At 38.8% G+C, this 20,422-nt stretch overlaps 1 protein-coding gene across 1 annotated transcript in view; it reads right to left on the bottom strand.

Moving 5' to 3' along the window:
• ZC3HAV1 (zinc finger CCCH-type containing, antiviral 1) overlaps positions 1-20,422 on the bottom strand; it is a 54,998-nt gene that overhangs the window by 11,085 nt on the left and 23,491 nt on the right. Inside the window, exons 4-12 of the mRNA XM_037836062.1 lie at positions 18,795-19,922; positions 18,250-18,351; positions 14,879-15,002; positions 12,767-12,941; positions 10,935-11,055; positions 7,743-7,845; positions 2,311-2,398; positions 1,409-1,539; positions 895-1,028 (exon numbers count right to left, since the gene is read on the bottom strand). Coding sequence (XP_037691990.1) covers positions 895-1,028; positions 1,409-1,539; positions 2,311-2,398; positions 7,743-7,845; positions 10,935-11,055; positions 12,767-12,941; positions 14,879-15,002; positions 18,250-18,351; positions 18,795-19,922 — 2,106 coding nt within the window. The remainder of the gene's footprint in view (positions 1-894; positions 1,029-1,408; positions 1,540-2,310; positions 2,399-7,742; positions 7,846-10,934; positions 11,056-12,766; positions 12,942-14,878; positions 15,003-18,249; positions 18,352-18,794; positions 19,923-20,422) is intronic.

Raw genomic sequence — 20,422 nt, 5'->3', positions numbered from 1 at the left:
AAGTAAAGGTTCGATAAAATTTAATGAATGAATGCAATAGAAGTGTTGGGGAAGATGTTTTCCAAAAAGCAAGTGGCTTTTGCCTTTATAAGTAAAGACTTCAATTCACCAATTGGGTAAATAATTTCTTGTATAAGGAAAAAATTATTAGGATGAATCCTTTATTTATACCAATGTAAAGCACCCAGAGTTCTTGGGGAAAAATCCTGAAATTCCCATTAACTTTACTTTAGATATGAAATGTTCTGGTTATGGTTGACTATTAGGCTTCTTGCTTTTTGGGGATATGTGTGAATTTAATCCTAGTCATATGAATTGAGCTCACTTTAACACTGTGATAAAGTATTTCTTTGTTCCCTAAAGATGAGCAGTTCTTTGTTTTTTGCCTTTTGTTTAACAGTTGCATGTAGGAGTTCAGGAGCAAAGAGGAAAAGCTGAAAAGATTTTGCATGTGGGCAGAACTGTGATGCCTCAGGTGAGATGGCATCTCAGGCATGAGAAAGGAAGAGTTCTCTTTTCCCCTTTGTGGCAACAGGAGGCTACTTCTAGGGGCTTCACAGGCATGGGCACAGGTCAGGAAGAGCTACAGCCAGAACTTGGGGTGACATAGACATTGTAGTCAACAGATGGAGTAATTTGCAAGCACATGTGAGACCACTGGGCATACTCAGGAAAAAAGAGAAGGCAGGAGCAGGGCTGAGGTCCAGCAGTTAAGCCACAAGTCAAACAGACCACCATAATTTGGGCTTTTATGGTTAATGAGAGCTTATTTTCTCCCCATGACTGCAAAAGCCTGGACATGCTGGTTAACAGAAAGTAATACACATACCTCATAGTAGAAGCATATGTAGAGCCTGGTGACTACCAACTAAGCTTAATTATTCTAGCACATACCTTTTCCATATTTGGTTTCAAAAGGTCCATGATATGTCCAGTCAAAATTATTTGCACAGATATACTCCAGGTGGGCACGGTATGTTGCAAAAAATAGGAGTTTTTCACAGCTCAGCTTCATCTTCGATTTTTTCCTAATATAGGAAATGTGAGACTTCTTAACACTGAGAACATCTCTCTCCCACTCTGGCTAATAACACTAATCACAACTAAAATCCACTCATAAAATTTTATTCTACCAGATTTCAGAATACAGCTACTCACATTAAGGCAGCAGCTGAAAAAAAATAAATTTATAAAAAAATGTTAAATGGTAGACACATGAAATTGCTGAATTTTAAAATTGTAAAGCTGAAAGAGAAGTCCAAGTTTACACAATGAAAAAAAAAACCTACTAAAAATTGAAGAAAGTCTTCAATATTCAAATAAACCAGTGAATATAAATCTAAAGGAATAAATCTTAGCTAATTCTTTCTAACTTGATATAAGGAAACCAGATAATATGGTCACCAACTTCTCAAAAGTCTGCAAGAGCTCTGGATTCTGGATCTTCTTTATCTTTTCAATCTTGAAGTTTTTCATGGAAGCTTTAAAACGTGCACTTATGGCAGCATATTCTGTAGTTTGATCATTGATCTCTGACAACTAAAAAATAAAAATAAAATTTTATTGTGATATGGGAAACGTCAAGTATAGTATGTCCACATGTGTGGCCCCCTCTGCCATACAGTCTCATTGCCAAGCCACTGACCACAGACGGGACAAGCTGACTTAGGATTGTCACATCTGGCAGTTCATTCCAATAATGACTGAACTAGATCAATTCACGTTGGCTTAAGGATAACAAAGCATTATGCCTAAAGAAGGCATCCCCAGTATGTGGCAAATTCCTTGCCTAATACTCCAAAACCAGTGTAGGGGCAAAGGAATTGAAGATACCATGGAATCCAAGCAGAGCTGCCTGCACCCAAGACTTGAGCATGATGTGGAGACCAAACAATCTAGGAGTAGTCTCTTATTTTTCTTCATGAGACATACACTTTGTATTCTAGGAACATTTTTCCCCTAATCATGCTAGGTGAGGCACAATTTATTTCATTCCCATGGAAACCTGCTTTGTAACTCCAACTGATGGACAAGTCACTTTTACTCTCTCCAGTTTTCCTGTCCTTAAAATAGAGGTACTAATATCTATCTCACAGTGGTGTTGTCAGATTACATGTGAATTCTGTAAACAATGAGGTACCACGTACAGGTTAATTGTTCCCTGGTAAAGGAGGGTAGCCATGTGATCAACATTTAGATTTCTGCCTTTGAATCTTGATCCAAGAGTTTTGTAGAAGCAATTAATTCATTCAAACACACACTGTCTTGTACAATATACTTTTCCCCACCAAACAAGTAAAAACCAAGTACCTCATATCCATTTATGGGCAGGTAGTGATGGTCCCACTGAGGATGAAATTTCGAGGTTAACGCATCTGACGGGGTCTGCGCCAGCTGACTGTTACAAATAAGAAAGAGTAAGAACTTGCTTGGTTCCCTGTGCCATGCCCGTGACTTTCTAGCCATAACTTCCAGTCACTACGTCAAGGTTTCCTAGAGAATTACAGAATGTTTATTTCTGTATTTTCCTTTGGACCACATCCCTGCATATTCCTGGTATGGATGCATCAGTAATCATGATTTGAAAAATGCAATAGGTATACATAAATTTAGTAAATTAATTGTTCTTTTCCCATTGATTTAAAATGTAAAAGCATTGATTCTTTTTATATTTCTGCTCAACCTTCAAATGTCCCAGTATGTTACTATTAAGCTAGTAGGTCTTCCAGCTTCTTTGTCAAATAATAAACATTTAAGAGTATTAGGGATATAGCAGAAAGAGTCAAGCATTTATCTTGCCTTGCCCTTCCTATATTAACAATATTTCAGGGTAACCATACAAGAGGAAAAAATTCTACTTTATAGACAAATGACAGTTAATCAGTGCAGAAGAATTGAGAGAAGTAATGAAATAATGGATCTCTATTTCCCCAAATAAATAATGGATTTAAATACTGATTGTCAATGGATGCTAAATTCATTAAGTGAAATAACAGATGAGTGTTTTAATGGAAGGATCAGGTTGAAATGACTTGAACCCAATCTTCAATCTTAGCATTACTAGAAGTAGGACAAGCAGACATTATGTACCTCCTAATAAGACGTGATAGGAAGTACAAAGCACCACTTGTATACTATTTGTGACCAAAAGAAAACTAAACTTGAATCTAATCATCTAAATCAATCAATTTACAGAAATTACACATCAAATAACCCCATGGGGTTACAATCAGTAATCAATAATCATCTAAATCAATAATCATCTAAATCAATCAATTTACAGAAATTACACATCAAATAACCCCATGGGGTTACAATCAGTAATCAATAATCATCTAAATCAATAATCATCTAAATCAATCAATTTACAGAAATTACACATCAAATAACCCCATGGGGATACAATCAGTAACATTTTTAAATTGGGAGATTCTGCAGATCAAATCTTTGGAAAAAAAAAAAAAAGCCATGACAAAAGTGGAGGAGGGTAAACTGTAATAGATTTAAAAGAGATTTACAAGACACATCCAAATGCAATGTACACTTTCTGCTTGAACACTGGAACAAACCAACCATAAAAAGTCACTTTTGGGGCAGCAGGGGAAAAACCGAACATGAACTGGGTTTCAGAAGATATTAAAGAATTATTGTTCATTTTGGTGAGTAGGTTAATGGTATTGTATAATGTTTTCTAAAACTTTTTATCTGTTAGAAACACATTTGAAGTATTTACAGTGAAGTATAATGCTTTTTAAAACTCTTTATTTGTTAGAAACACATTTGAAGTATTTACAGTAAAATGATATGATGTGTGGTATTTACTTTAAAATTCTCTGGCAAAGGAAAAAAACTAAGAGGTGATAGTGAGGATAGATAAAAAAAGAATGTGAAGGTATGGACAGTCATAGTCAGGAAGATGGGCTGGTGAGAACTCAGGGGTTTATTATACAATTCTCCCTACTTTTGTTTTATGGATGAAATTTTCTATAAAAAGTCAAATTAAAAAATGCTTTAAGGAAAAAACTCTTTAAAGACTCTCATAACATGAAGGCTCTTTTTGTAATGAGAAATATTGCCCCCAATTTATGTGTATTTTAAGCTCAGATTTCTTTATAAGGTATTGAATTTGCATAGTGCAGAGGAGACTGACTGAATTACTGTTTCAAGATGCCCATGAACAGTGAAGTGCTATAGTTGATTTCTCCTCTGACTATTCAAAATAGTCTTCACAGCCCTTTTTCTATCTGAAAGCAAGTGTGTCTCCTCTGGGCTAGCGACAACAGGATTAAAGCTGGTTCTCTAAATCACCCACCACTAACACATTTAGCTCAACTCATTTTATTCATTCACTGACTTAAGTCTATTTAGCATAACTATGTACAATGCATCATGCAAAATAATTCAAGAGCTTTAAGGGGCTAATAACTGTGGGGTAGGGGAGTGGTGCTAGGAGAGACATTTACACAAATAACTATATTATGAGATGAAATGGAACAGGTACTATAAGGAAGTGACAAGGTGTTATTGGAGGGCAAAGGAGGAGAGTTACAAGTAAGGTCGTTATGGGAAAAGTGGCATTCCAGCTGAGCCATGACAGATGCCCAATCCATGTGAAAGCTGGGGAAGAATGTCCCCGGAGATGAGAAGAGCTGAGGCAAAAGCATTAGGCAACTGTGACATATGTAAGTTACTGAGGCAGACAATGTACTGACTATATGAGATATTTGGAAATGCCACAAACCAATTTCTTCCCTTGGAAATATATGTACACAGAAATCCTATTGAGAGTCAAAGATAGCACATTCTTGACAGGTTCTGCTGTCTGGAAAAGCAACAAAGTATGATCCCTCTAGATGAGACTACCTAGGAGTATCTCAGTTGTTAAACAGTCAGAATTACAGGTCTTATTTTTAAAATGCAGTTTTGTTGCTTTAAGGAAATATAGTTTAAACAAAATTCTGTCAAACTCCCAGGAGTGTAAATCTCCCTGGCAATGCGGGACATGACTCCTGGGATAAACCTGGACTTGGCATCATGGGACTGAGAAAGTCTTCCTGACCTAAAGGGGGAAGTGAGATAAACGAGATGAAGTTTCAGTGGCTGAGAGATTTCAAATGGAGTCGAGAGGTCATTCTGGAGGGTATTCTTATGTGCTACATAGATATTCCTTTTTAGTCTTTAGTGTATTCGAACAGCTAGAAGAAAATACCTGAAACTCAAACTGCAACTCTTGATTCTTGAAGATGATTGTATAACTGTATAGCCTGCACAGTGTGACTGTTATTGTGAAAATCTTGTGGCTCGCACTCCCTTTATCCAGTGTATGGACAGATGAGTAGAAAAAGGGGGACAAAAATTAATTGAAAAATAGGGTGGAATGGGGAGGATGGGATGTTTTAGGTGTTCTTTTTTTACTTTTATCTTTATTCTTTTTTTTTGGAGTAATGAAAATGTTCAAAAATTGATTGTGCTGATGAATGTACAACTATATGATGGTACTATGAGCAACTGATTGTACACTGTGGATGACCATATAATATGTGAATATTTCTCAATAAAACTGAATTAAAAAGAAACAGAAGTAACAGTTTCCATATATTCAATTAAAAAAAAATTGCCAAGACATCCTGCCAGAACCATTTTATTGAATAAAAAGTAGCTATGATGATTTCAGTAGTTTGAATGCAAATCGCACCTTCCATCCTTACTCTGCTTTTTCCCTCCACCTAACACACTTGTCACTAGCTGAAATAGCCTCTCATATTACCTCATCCACCAGAATATAAGCTCCCTGAGGGCATGAACTTTACCCTTCCCTCCCCATAACCTTACACTACTTTCTACTTTATTAATCTGAACATTAAAAAACTGAAAAAGGATAACCAGGTCAATCAGATTCTAACTTGGGATTCTAACTACCTTTTGGAAATTTGAAATAAACAATTCAGAGAAAATTTGGCAGTGAGTGGCAGAAGGTGAAGCTGCAGGTTGAAGTTCTGAGGTAAACAATAAGTCAAGCTTTAGCCAGAGAATGGATTATATAGCATATGTAGGATTTATAGAAGATTTCCAAGTCTTCTAATAACAACCGCAGCAGTTAACACTCTGATGTGCTAGCCACTATTCTGAGTGCCTTGCACACATTAAATACAATCGCCTCGAGGAAGATAATATTGTTAAGCCCATGAGGAGGTGCAGAGTGATGCATTTGTCCACATCCACACAACTAACGAGTAGCATGGCAGAATATGAACCCAGGCCACCTAGACCCAGAGCCCGGTCTAGTTACCTGGGCCCAGACAAGGTTCTGTGTCCCCAGGCTGCTCCCTTTCTAAAGAACAACTGGAACCAGTTCCCATTCCTAAGCCCTGATAGATTCCATTCCCATTCTTGGATTCTTGGGAGAGGGAGACAAGACTTGGATTCTTGTTTTCCTTACTGCCTCGCATTTATTACCCTTTCAGTAACTTCCCCCTTCCTGAAACACCTTGAAGAGCCCAATCAGAACGCCTTGATTCTACACCCGCCTTGAGGTCTGTTTTACATAACCACACATCACCCAGGAAAAAAAAATCCAACTCCAAAAATGTTGATGAACAATGTAGATTTTACTGAGGGTTTCATAAGCAGACAGAGGAGAAATACATTGAACCCCCCACAGCAAAGCTTATTAAAAACTAACTTTCCTTCCCCAAAGCCCTTGCTCAGGCAGCTTCCTCATCCCTTCCTTTTCTCCAATATCTCCTCCTCAGCTCCTACCTGTTCCACCTCCTCTATAAATCCACTCAGCAAAACTAAAGATACAAGCTGTAAAAAGGAATGACGTTTGTTACATGCGACAACATGGACGAACCTTGAAGACATCGTGTTGAGTGAAATAAGCCGGACACAAAAGAACAAATACTGTATCATCTCACTGATACGAAATAACTAGAATAAGCAAATTCATAGGGTCAGAAACTAGAATTCAGGTTACCTAGGGAATGAGGAGTTAATGCTTAATTGGTACAACATTTCAGTTTAGGGTGATGGAAAAGTTTTGATAATGGATGGTGGTGCTGCTAGCACAACACTGTGAATGTAATTAACACCACTGAATTATATATCTGAATGTGGTTACAAGAGGAAATTTTAGGTTGTATATATGTTACTAGAATAAAAATTTTTTGAAAACCATACGACTGTACAACACAGTGAGCCCTAATGTAAACTATGGGCCATAGTTAAGAGTACAATTATAATATTATCAACTGTAACCAAGGTAACCATACTAATGCAAAGTGTTAATAATGGGGGGTGGTAAAATTGGGACCCTATTTTCTGCATGATTTCTGTGTAAAACTTACAATTTCCCTAATTTAAAAAAACAAACCAAAGATAAACAAAAGCATCCACAACAAAACAAAAGCCCAGTAATCATGCATTCTCTTATTTCTTAGGCATACCCCATCAATCCAGCCATTCACAGCTGAGGAAGACGAGGGCCAGAATATTTAAAAGATTCACCCAAAGTCCCACTGTGAGTTAGAGGGAAGGACTGGTTTCCTGGTCTATTATTCTTACAGTCACACCATGCTGCCTTAATAAGCTCCTTATTTCATAAATAATGCAAAAGAAAACTGTCGTATAACACAAGCAGGAACTTTTCAAGAAAACGGAGTCCAGATTCACAAGTGATTCGACGAGATCAGTGCATGAACATCTCAAACATCTGCCAGCAAGCGGTGCATCAGAACACTTACTCTGCCCCCTTTTTAATCTGTTCCACATCTTCGGAAGACACAAACTTTGGCCTTCTGATGACATCCTTTTGAGTCTTGGAAGCTATGTTTGTCTGAATCATCCCTTGAGACAGAAAAAATAAACAAGAATCAAGAATTATTCCTAGCAAATGACTTCTTTTGATTTTTCAGGGGCTAATAAAGTAGCAAATATTCATGACTGTATGAAGAGAGAAAATCATTTTGGATGGTAATTATCCAAGATAAAAACTTGTGTCCTTCAGTGTCCTTAGTTGTAAGACTTAGAAGGCAAAGAGGTAGATGAGTATTCAGGAATTAATCTAATCTTCAAATCAAAGTCAGACAGTAAAAGAGGAGAGCTAGGACAGGCACATAGCAAGAGACCATCCATTTAAGCTCCCCAAAACAGACATCAGTGATTATGGGTTGGAATGTGGTAGCTATATCTTGAAGCTTTGTCCTATGGCAAGTGTGAAAAGTCATTTTCATTTTGTGCATGTTGTAGACCCAGGTTCAAACTGCAGCCAAATGATGCTTTTAAAAAGTAAATCATCATACACTACTGGTGAGAGTGTAAAATGGCATAACCAGATGGAAAATGGTTTGGCAGTTTCTCATAAAGGTAAACATATACTGACTATGTGGTCTAGCAATCCCACCCTATGTTATTCAAGACAAATGAAAACTTATGCCTACACAAAGACTTGTATATGAATGTTCATAGCAGCTTTATTATAATAGCCCCAAAGTGGAAACAATACACATGTCCATCAACAAGTAAATGTATAAACAAATTATGGCATATCCTTAAGTGGAATATTACTCAGCAATAAAAAGGAAGGGATTACTTACTATACATGCCACGATATAGACGAATCAAAAAGTATTATTCTGAGTGAAAGAAGTCAGCTGCATGCAGAGTACATACTGCATAATTCTATTTATATGAAGTTCAAGAAAATGTACAACTAATCTATAGTAACAGAAAGTAAACCAGTGATTGCCTGCAGTGAGGAGGGAGGATGTGGGTGTGGGTAGGAAAGGGGCAGAATGACTGCAAAAGAGTCTGAGGAAACTTTTTGAACCGATAGAAAAGTTTTCTATCTTGATTACGGTGGTGGTTACATGCACTTGTCAACACTCATCAAACTGTTCGGTTAAAATGGATGCATTTTATTGTAGTAAATTATGCCCCAATAAAGTTGATTTAAAATAAAACAAACAAAAACAAGTAAGAATAAATCAAAGCATGCCACAACTCCGCTCAAAACCTTCCCATGGCTTCCATTTAATAAGTTACACAAGTTTCTGTCTCTGCCCTCATCTTCTATAGACCTTCTTACTGTTCTTGGAAACCTGAAGCACGTCTGCACCTTGCAGCCTTAGCCGTAGCTATTCCTTGGAGTGCCCTCCATCGTATGTGCATAGCTGGCTCCCTCCATTTCAAGGGTTCTTCCCTATCAACTCCCCCATTCTCCCACTGCTTCATCACATTGCTTTATTTTCTCCATAGCTCTTATCACTTTCTGAAATTGCCTTATTTGCTGACTTGTTTATTGTCTATCACCACTCTCTCAAACCTAGGCTTCAAGAGAACAAGTTCACCACTGTATCACCAGCCCCTAGATCAGTGCCTGGCACACAGCTGGAACTCAGCTATTAGTTTAATGAATGATAGGATGCACTTGTCATCTAGATAAGAAAGAGAAAAAATTCTTCTGGAATCCTGCAAAATGCTCCGAACTGATTTCTGTGAACCAAGTGAACAAAAGTAGCTGGATAAACTGCTCCCAATTCAGGAACAAGGTGCATTACTTCTCATCTCTCTTTGAAATTATAAAAAGAATTTAATACCACCAGAGAAAAAAAATCTTTAATGTAAGATTTTTAATTCTACCACCCAATATAACAGATTTTTATTCTTCTCTATTGCCTTCCAGTCTTGGTCCATGTACATGCATTACTGAAATTACAGTGCACATTAAAAAAACTTCTTAAACCTTTCCAATTTTAAATATAACATACAAAAAATGTGAATAAGCATAAATTTTGGTTTCTGCTTTTTTTTCATTTAACAGTATCACATAATGCATTTGCTACATAGTTTTTAACAACTGCCCAAATTTCCACTGAAATTTAACTCTCTAATTTATTTGGTCCCTACCCCACTGGTACACAGGCTGTTCCTATTTTTCAGTACTATAGATAAACCTTCAGTAAATATCTTCATGCCTATGAGGTTTTTTTTCTTCTGGTGAATTATTTCTTTAGAAAAATTCCTGAGAGAATGAGAAAGCAAGCATATTTTAATAACCCTTAATATGTATTGCCAGGTTCATTTCCAAAATGAAAATGGTTGGTATAATGGTTATTAAAAGATATGTTGCTTAAGACCCACTAATTAATAAAGGATTCAAATCTTAGGTACAACCTGGGACTGGCAAGGACCTGAGATGGTCCTTATCTACCTCTTATCAAAGCACCCGCAGGGCTGGTCCTGAAAAGGCACATTTCTGACCCTAGGCAGGAAGTGTTTCAGGGGTTAGATCGATGGAACAGTATATTCAGAGGGAGGGCAGTTCTGCTCTGCTTTTTGACTGAAGATAGCAGACAGAGTGATAGATGCTAACCTGAGCCTTTGGGATCTTTCCAAGGCTGCTCAAATAGATATGATGGAAGACAAAGTGCTTTAGTCAATGTGATGGATAAAACCATTGACTCACATGAAGCCTAAAAGAAACGGCTAGATTTTAAAACTCTGAAGGCACCCAAAGGCCCTAGACCTCTACTGTAATCATCAGCACCTGAAAATTCTTCCTCATCCTCAGAGGCAGCCCACTCAGAATCAGAGACTTAGAATGGCTTAGGCAGAAGCACCACTGGAGACCATTTAGTCCAATCCCCTCATTTTAGAGATGAGAAAACCTGAAGCTGAGGTCTAGAAAGGCCAGGCGACAACTAGTTTCCTCAAGTAGAAACTGAGGTCTAAAGAAGCCAAGGTAACACAGCAAGTGTGATTCAGAGTCACTGGCTTCCACTGGACTGCTCACCTTGCTGAAAATAAGCGGGAGAAGGTGAACAAGCTGACCCTGATCCTGGCACAGCACACACAGCCATTCTGCTCTGATTCCCACATAAACACCACATGCCAGATTTGAAAGACACTCACCATAGTCAAATGCAAAAACTTACCTTGGAAACTCAGTTCGTAGGTCTGCGAACCTGCCTGAAATGATACAATTCCCCTTCGACAAGACAGAAACCAAGACTCCAGGTATGAAGAGTTGATGTTCGAAGTTTTCTGATTACCTTTCTAATTAAAAAAAAAAAAAAAGGTAAATACTTCAGGGTAGGCTTTTAAGAAACCTCTACCATTGTATCTTACAAAACTTATTTTTTTCATGGGATTTGAACAGAACTGCATCTTGCTTCCCAAACCAGATTGGAAGTGCTTCTGGGTCAAGGCATGTCATAGTCTTCTGTAGTCCTCTCCATCATGGTGCTTAGGAGAACACTGTCTACACTGCAGAAACTGACTATATGCATGACAGATGTCTGAAAAGTAAAGCTTTTTGCAATACTCTTTCTACATCTTCCATAAATATAAACCAAGTGTACAAGCAACTTGAATGCCCTCTCCAGTGTGTCTGCACTGGCTATGTAACAGAATCTAGTACTCTACTCTTGCAAGAAGTATAACCTCATGGGCTCTTTTATCCAGTCACATGGTAAGAAAGCACAGTTTAGGGTTGTAGTGAAAGAATGCAACAGTGGACCTTCTATTCCTCATCCAAGCTCCAATAGGTATACTGCTATTCAAATACATAAAACCTTAACCTTCTCCTTTGTCCTGAACCAGAGTAAGTAAATAAAATTGCCCCAATCTCCTGTCAGTCAACAATACTGAAAAACCATCTGATTATGCCCCTGACTGGGGCTATGATAAAAGGAATACCAAAAACAAAAAAAAAGTCAAGATATAATCTCTGATCTCAAGGCATGTAAGAAAGGTCCAAAAATCAGAATGGTTGGGTATTCTATCAAGAGACAGGCTAGGCCACAGTTCCACTGTCCCCACCCTTAGCAAAGGTGGCCAACCAGGGCAGCCCCTAATAGCAGGGGCTCCCAACATTTAATGGTGAGGAGACCCTTGATCTTTGTGATCTAGAATGGAGGAGCTAGCGACAGTTAAAGTCCTGCTGGCAGCACATGGTGGGGCGTGGCTCACAATCCTTTAAAAAGACATTCTATGTTCTGCTTCTTTCAGGTACATTCACCTTCTTTTCTTTTCCCCCCATAAAAATGCCTGCTGGATGAAAGGGAGAGGGCACCAGAATGAATGCATCCAAAGGAAAGTGTCCCGGATGGAGAAAGGCCTGAGCTGAGTCTCTTTAGCCTGGAATTATGGCCCACTGAGTAATAACTAGGAGAAGCCGAAGGCTCACATCATCTTGTCCCTGCTTTATTTTTGGCTTCCATTTTAAGCTCTTGCTTTTATGTTCTTTCTCATCACTCTGATTTCATTACCTACCTCAGATCTTTTTTCTTTTTTATCCTATGAATTGATGGGAGGAAGGGATGCAGACAGAAGGAAAGAAGCTCTGCCTATCTCAACTTGTATTCCCTATTTCTGTGGCCCCTCTGTGGGAAAGCCTAGAATTTTCTGGCTCCAGGTCTTCAAGTCCCTGTGAGTCCAGGCTCCATCAATCTCCTGGCTTCTCTCTCTCACCCTCTTTTCTGGCTCAAGAGGTAGTCTTGATACATCTACCTCTACATCAAAACGAAAGTCCCTGACAGTGAGGAAAGAGGGACATGGGCTGACTCATGTCTCAAAGGGTTCCTCAGAAATAATTAATATTCATTTTTGTTTTTACTTACCATCAGTGTCCATGCTTGTTGAAAAAATGCAAATACGGAAAATAGAAAAGCACCGCAAATGCAGGCTTCAGGCATTTCTAAAATAGATTTCTTTCTAAGTTGGCAAGTTTAAGCAAGAGCCTCCCACAAGGAAAAATCATACTCACATCTTCCCCATATTGAATCCAATTGTTAGAGTCATCCTTCCAATACCATATCCATTTTGTGGTAAAGACGGAATCGCTCAGCTTTGCCATAGATGAAGGAGTGGAGATACGGCGCATGGGATTAGCATCACAAGTCATTTCCTGGAAATTGATGTTATGATGTCTTATGGAAATGCTGAAAGAGAAAAGGTTAAAGTTAACAAAATGCTATATTGACCTCTGTTTGCTGCAATCTGGTCTTCTTGGATGAGAGCACAGAATTAAAATGTTGGAACTGAAAGGGATATTTAAAATTTCATTCTAAAGCTCTAGATCTTATACACAAAAGGAAAACTAAAATACAGAAACGTAAAGTAACTTGCCTAAGCCACAAATTTGATGGTGTCATAAAATAATAATATTCTCCCAAAAAGTATCCCAAAATAAAATTGTGCCCATGAAACTCTATTTGTAGATAGAGGACTGAGCACCAAAAATATAAAACATGGATTGGTTCAATGTTAGAAAGTTATGATGTATCTGTTGCATCTTCAGCTAACAGTAAGTCAGTTTTAAAAATTATTTAATTATTGAGCTAACTCCAAGATGTTTGCTACCAAAGTGTGGTCCAAGAGCCCTTCAGAGAGTCCACAAAGTCAAAATTATTTCCATGATAATATTAAGACATTATTTGCCTTTTTCAAACTTTCATTCTCTCGTGAGTGCACTGTAGTTTTCCAGAGGCTATGCTGTGTGATTTCACTATCAATTGAATGCAAAAGCAGAAATGAGAATCCAGTTGTCTTCTATTCACCAAATATTAAAGAGATTTAAAAAATATAACATTCTTCTCAACAAATTCATTTTATTTTGGAAAATAGTTATTTTTCATAAAAATACATTATTTATGTTACCATGTAATAGGACTTTTTAAATAAATCAATAAATATTTAAATTTTTCTAAGTTTTAAATTTAAGATAGCAAATATTGATGGTGATAATCCACATTAACAAAAGCTCTTTGAAGTTCTCAACACACATTAAGAGTGTAGAGAAGTCCTGAGATTCAAAAGTTTGAGAATTGCTACCCCAAGAAACACCTCTTAGAACAGTGGTTCTCAACGAGGAACGATTATTCACCCCAGGGAATATCTGGAAAACTGAAGACATTTTTGGTTGTCATAACTGGAAGGGATGGTGCTTACTGGCATCTAGTGAGTAGAGACCAGGGAAGCTGCCGGACAGCTGCCTCCAACAAAGAACTGTCTGGCTCCAAATGTCAACAATGCCCAGGTGGAGAAGCCCTGCTCTAGACTCACCTGGGGGTGGGGGATGGGGGTGGGGAAGCATCTAGAAACAAGACAATAGTTGATGCCACCCTCTAGTGGCAGAGTGCAGCAATGCAGAATCCCCACCAAAAATTCACTGTAGTCAACTATGACGATAATTTTTTTTTATCTCAAAGAATTTCCTTGTAAAACTGGGATACATCCTATACCCCTGCACATCACTGCTAAACACGGTCATGCGTAGTATCACCCATATCAACTCTGACAGAAACAGAAATGTAAGGTATCCTCTTAAGATACGTCCAGGATAGAGAAACTAGCAAAAATAAAGTAAGCCCAGAATTTCTCTAAAAAACATATATTTTTTAAAAATAAACAAATAAAGGAAGACAGAAAATGCTAATGTATTCCATGCAGAATTCTGCACAAGAGCTACATGAAATTATTCAAACCATGTTTTAAAATTATGAAATTAAGCCAAAGGCTATTTTGTCCTAAATCATTTAGTATTTTTAATAGTTCTCTGATGAACTCATAGGAATACAAACTGCCTCAGCATTGTGTGTCTCTGCAAGACACACTGACAAATACTGACTAAACAATCACGTTACTGTTTATTTCCATTGGGTTAGCAAATCGTTCCAAATCCCCAGTATAAGCCAGGCTCAGTGCTTCTGCAAATCAACACATAACTCAGCAGTGCAAGTGCCATTTTGATCTCAGGAGGTATTTCAAACTTGAATGAGCTTCTGAAGGAAATTCTTTTCTTTTTCCCATAAGACTAGCACTATACTTTCCTTTGATTAAGTGGATCTTGCAAGCCAGAGTACAGCCACCAACTTACATGCAGTTGTTTGGGTCACAGTAGGCCTCCTCAATCATCTCCATGAGCTTGAGATCCATCCATGTGTTTGCAGTTAACATCTGCCACCGATAGGGCAGATGGAAATGAACTTTGCTGCAGCTGTCTACAAAGATAGGGAGAAGATCTGAGGGCCTGCATAGCAGGAGGGAGTTCTAACTAACTCAACCAAGTTCACGGCTGACTCTCTCCACGTAGGCCTGCCATCCCACCCTGCCACACCTGCAGGCAAGCACGTTTCCTGCCTACCCCTCTGCTCTCACTGGCCTCTTGCTTACGCTGCCCAATATCCATTATCCAGGTTCCTTTAATACCCATGGAGACTCATCAGAAAACATAATACTCCACTTCCCCAAAAGTCACTGTAGCCACGTGGAAATTTGAGGTAGCCTTTTTGCATCCCCGAGTGTATATATAAAGAAAAAAATGCTCTCCAGCATAGACACTGCCTATATTTTCTTGAAACCCTGGCCAACAATTCATCTCTTCCAGAAAGATTCCTCAACTAACCTTACTCCATTCTGATATGACTTTTATTTTGTATTCCCTTAGCCTGTATTTAGTACTCAGTTTGGGCTTTATTGTTTATATATTTACTTTATGCAGTTTTCTCATTTTTGCATGTCTCGATGCCCCACTAAATTGGAAACTCATTGAGGAAAAGGTTGCATCATTGTTTAGCTTACATCTCCTTCACATAACTGACTCAGGGCTGGGTATGCAAAAGATGGCCATTAAATGAATGCTTGCTGAATAAATGAATGAAGACTATGTTTGTATAATGTGTATATAATGTATTACATATAATGCATATAGAATGTTCCATAATAATACAAAAGTACAGAAAATAGTTTTTTATCAAAATTTGCATTATGCAATATTTAAATCATTTTGAAATGTCAAAAGCGGTATGACTACTTTGTAACAAAAAGAGAAGGTTCAGTCACTTACAGGCAAACTCACAGAGTGGCCCTGCCTGAGTCTTGGCTGATTAAAAAGTACAGAGTCACCCATGGGAATTATGGAGCCTGAATTCATGATCCCATTTTCCACCTGGTGGGCTTTGGAAGCGACTGCACACGGGATGCCTCAACTGCAGCTATAATGTTTTATCTATTAAAAATAAACAAATAAATAAGAGGCTAGATAGCAAATATGGCATAGTGTTAAAATTGGCAAAAGTCAAGCACAAGATACACAGGAGTTTCTCTAATATAGTCTTCTTACTGTTTTCAAAAAATGTGAAATATTTCAAAGTCAGCTTGGCAGCAGAAAGGAAAACAGAGGAGGGTCACAAATGATGTCATTGATGTTGGCAGCAGAAAAATGGCACTAAGAGTTAAATGCTCCCCTGACAAGGAAGGAAACACTACAGAACTGAATCTGACCAGGGGCCCAGAAGACCTTGAATAGCGAGCTCTTTTCTGTCTTTGCTGTTTTGACTAGTACACTGACAACTGAAGGGATTAACAGAAAAAGGCCACAAGAAGTTTTCCCTAAGCTCTAGAGGAGACACACAAGGACAAGTGCCTGCCTGGAGAAAGCACATGGAAACGGACAGCTTTAGAGCAGAGGTGCACATTCAAATCCCATGGGGGACATCAGGAAGGACCCCAAATGGATCTACTTCTAAAAACCACACAAGTAGCTAAAGGGTCTCAGGATGAATAGATATTCAGGATCCCTGCCTCTGAAAGAAGATGGGACAGGCTTGTAACAAGTATGGGTGTATGAAGTTAAATCTCAGGATTTTCTTCTGCAAACTAAAATCTGCAAGTTCATTTGCCTTGATTTAAATAGCTACATGGGCACAGGGTTTTAATGGCTATTTTCCTTAAAGACAGTTCATTTAAAAACAACTTTAGCTTGGAACCACTAAGCCTAGGGAAGTTCAGTACAGTTTTAAAGGGAACAATAAAAGGTACCTATATAAACAGAGCCTCTTGCAAGTCAGTCCCTGTGAGCCAGGCAGAGGGGAGAATGAAAACTCAGGGAACTCAAGTTGGAATCCAGGTCAGACTGCATCTAGGCCACAGCCTTTCTAATACACCACCTACGTGTGTACTCAGTTTCTGTTGTTTTTGGAAGGGGAGGAGAGTATACTTTCTATGAAAATTATCAGATGCTTATGGAATTAAAGAGATTTGTTTCAAAGCCACATAAGAACAATCTGGGCTAGAGCCGAAGATGAAGAATTATATGTAAAGATATTCATCACAACATTATTTACAATCGGAAAAAACAGGAAAGAAAATACTCAATAACAACTGAGAAATAGAGAAATAATGTCATAGCTATAAGACAGTTTGTAAACCATTAAAATATTTTCAAAAAATGTTAATAACATAGAAAAATACTCAGAATAATAAAAAATCAGGATGTAAAACTGTACATAGCTATATCCAAGTTTGCAGTTAAAAAAAAGTACACAGAGAGAAAAGAATGGAAGGAAATACACCAAATTGTTAGCAAATCACCTCTACATGCTGGGGATATGGGTGACTTTTAAAATTATCTTTTTGGTAGTATATAGACTTCCTAAATTTTCAACAATAAAAATGAGTCACACTAATAATTTATCTAATTGCTGTTTTAAAAAGTTAAAGACCTTCAACGGATTTAGAGAATACAGGGTAGAATCCTGCTGCCAGACACAAGGCAAATGAGTCACAAGCCTCTAAGAAAGTGATCTGGAGACCAAGCAAATGAAATCAGACATAATGTCTAGGCCTGGAGACAGGTCGGCAGCAGAAAGTGGTACAAGAATGAGAGGAAAGCAATTTGCCCAACATGCAGTCCCGTGGGAAACACTTCCCCAGGAAGCCTGCTGGGAGGGACAGTGAACAGTGTGGTCACCTGGCTGAAATGACACCAGGCCTGTGGGGCACAGGTTTCTTCAGGACAGGTGCAAGGAGAATCTGCAAAGAGCCCACTGGGCCAGAAAAGAGACTACGTCTGAACAATGACAGGAAATGAACTTTTACAATCTCTCTGCTAGAATACTTCATTTTTGTTTGGTGGATTTGTTTGTTCTGTTCTTAGTATATGAAAAGTTGGGTCCCTGATTAAGTAAAATGTTTCACCTAAGACTGACTGGCAATGGAGGAAGTGTAATATTATGCAGCGGTGAAGAGCACAGGCTGGACGGCAGTTTAGGATCAAGGCCTTAACCTTTCCATGCCCCAGTTTCCACATCTGCGAAATGGAGTAACAACAGCACAAACTCGAGCACTGATGTGAAGTTCAAAAAATACACATGAAAGCGTCTAGCATTGTGCCTGGCATATAGTAAAAGTTGGCCATACTACTATTAATAAAATTTCTGCTTGTGGAAAAGTCCTTAAATTACTCACTGCTAAGTTGACAGCCCTTATACAGATGGTCAAGACAAATTTCTTCTGAGCCATGATCATCTATCTTGGAAAATGCGGTACTGTTGATGTCAGAAATGGAATCTATAAAACAAAAGAAGATGCATGTATGCTGATCTTAATGTTTACACCAAAAACCAGTCCATCTGGTCTCATGATAGGAAAGAATATCTGAAACTGTGGCCACATTCAAGAAAATGACCAAGATTTGTGTATTGCTCATGAGAGCCTAGCTATCCCCTCCATAAAAGGAAACATGAGCATGAGGGGCACACGAGAGGTATGTTTACTTCTTAAATCATAACTGAACTATTCCTATTTTCATTAAATGTAGCAGCTTATTCCACATACTTCCCTGGCTTCATATGTCAAGCTCCTCACCAATGCAACACCTAAACAAAACCCTCTAACTCCAAACTCTTTAATAACCACTGATGAACATCTAAGAAGAACTAGCCACAACCACCTTGTGGTAGGCACAAGACATGACAGCCCCCCCCCCCGCCCTTTTTTTTCCAGTAACTTACACAGATCTGGGTCTTGGATCCTCCCTTTTGGAAGCACACTGGCAGAGGTAACGGAGGCTTGGGCAGAGTTGTCACCGTGGGTCCTGCAGGCTGCAGCTCTGTTGCTTGAGGAGGGAGTAGCAGGTGACATCATAGGCGGACTGCTGACTTGTGCAGAGGCAGTGATGTCCCCATGTGTGGGAACTACCTGGGTTCTCAGATTCTGACTTCCAGAGTGTAACACATCTTTATCCCTGCTGACTGCCACACTTCGGCTGAAACCAGTGGCACCAGTTTTATCCACACCTGTAGATTTATTAGTAACTTTACTCAAGTCCTTTGGTGCACTGTGGACACATTTACTAGCCCAATATGTCTTCCCTCCAGATTTAGCATTAACAGATGCCACTCCTTGATCGCCTTCTGCAATTCTGCCAGTGATTTGGGGATTCCCATGAGTGGTTCCGGTGTCCTGATTCCTGGATAATGATTTTTCTCTCTGTCTATTGCTTGTGGTCTTATAATTTAAAGATCTCATGGAAGTTGTACCTGTGGCCATTTCATCAATGATATTATTTAAAAAAGAGAAAAGCTGGACATCTTGATTTCCGCTTCTGCCCTCGATGTTGGAAGACAAGTCCGAGGAAGGTCTGCCTGGGTTCTTTGTGGTGGTTACGGTTTCGGGTGTTTGGACAGAAATAAGACCTGAGAAGGAGGCAGCTTGATTCTCAGAAAACAAGCTCTCTTTCTCAGTGCTCTGGTCATTCAGCCAGGAGGTGGGGCCCTTCCGGTTGGCGGCTGATGTTGAATTAAAAGCAGAAAAATGGTTCCCAAATAAGAGACCCTCTCGACTGTCATTCTCTGAACAGCTGTGGCTTGCTCCCACCTGTCCTGTTCCTACAAGATCGGTGGGCCTGGATGAGACGGAGGGTTGAGAGCTATCTTGACTCCCCAAATACATGAATTTATGGGTGAGATCCTTCACATCATCCAGGGGAGACCCACTGTCAATGTTATCTGGACTGGATGTGCAGGACCTTGGAGTAGAAGCTGAAGCAGATGGAAGGAATTCTTGACTGTCCAGAAATGATCTGTCTCTACTTTTGCTTCTGCCTCTATATGCCACACCTCTACGATTTGAGGAAGGAGCTAAGAAAACAAAACAAAAGAATGAAAATTAAACTTAACAGACTTGAGTTCTTACCTACCATTCCTCCCTTCAGCTTTTCCAGGTTTGCTATTCAACTTCTATCAAAATTACATATTTTAATCTGGTGTATAAAAATTCTTGAGGAAGGGTGGTTATGAAGATGAAGGATTCCTGACATTTCCAATAGCACAACAGAGAACATCAAGCCATCTTCTATGATAAGAGATGGATCCTGGTTCTTCTCTGGCTTCTCTGTTGGGATTTAGATGTAGCCCCCACCCCCAAAACTCTTAAGTGGGGCTGTCTGCTATCCCCTGGTTAGAAGTCAGTATTCATTACTATGGTGAATAGAGGGAAGAAGTGGAGAAAAGCAGGGAGGGTTTTCCAAAAATCACTTAGATTTTGCCCATGTTGTGATACGGGTGTACTTTACAATTTAAGGATTCACAATACTTAAAACAAACACACAAAAAATGAAACCGCATCCTAAAGCTCTGCA

This window comes from Choloepus didactylus, chromosome 5, assembly GCF_015220235.1.
Source record: "Choloepus didactylus isolate mChoDid1 chromosome 5, mChoDid1.pri, whole genome shotgun sequence".
Classification (NCBI taxonomy): Eukaryota; Metazoa; Chordata; class Mammalia; order Pilosa; family Megalonychidae; genus Choloepus; species Choloepus didactylus.
The sequence above is the reverse complement of the archived record's forward strand: the minus strand, read 5'-3'. Positions and strand labels throughout refer to the sequence as shown.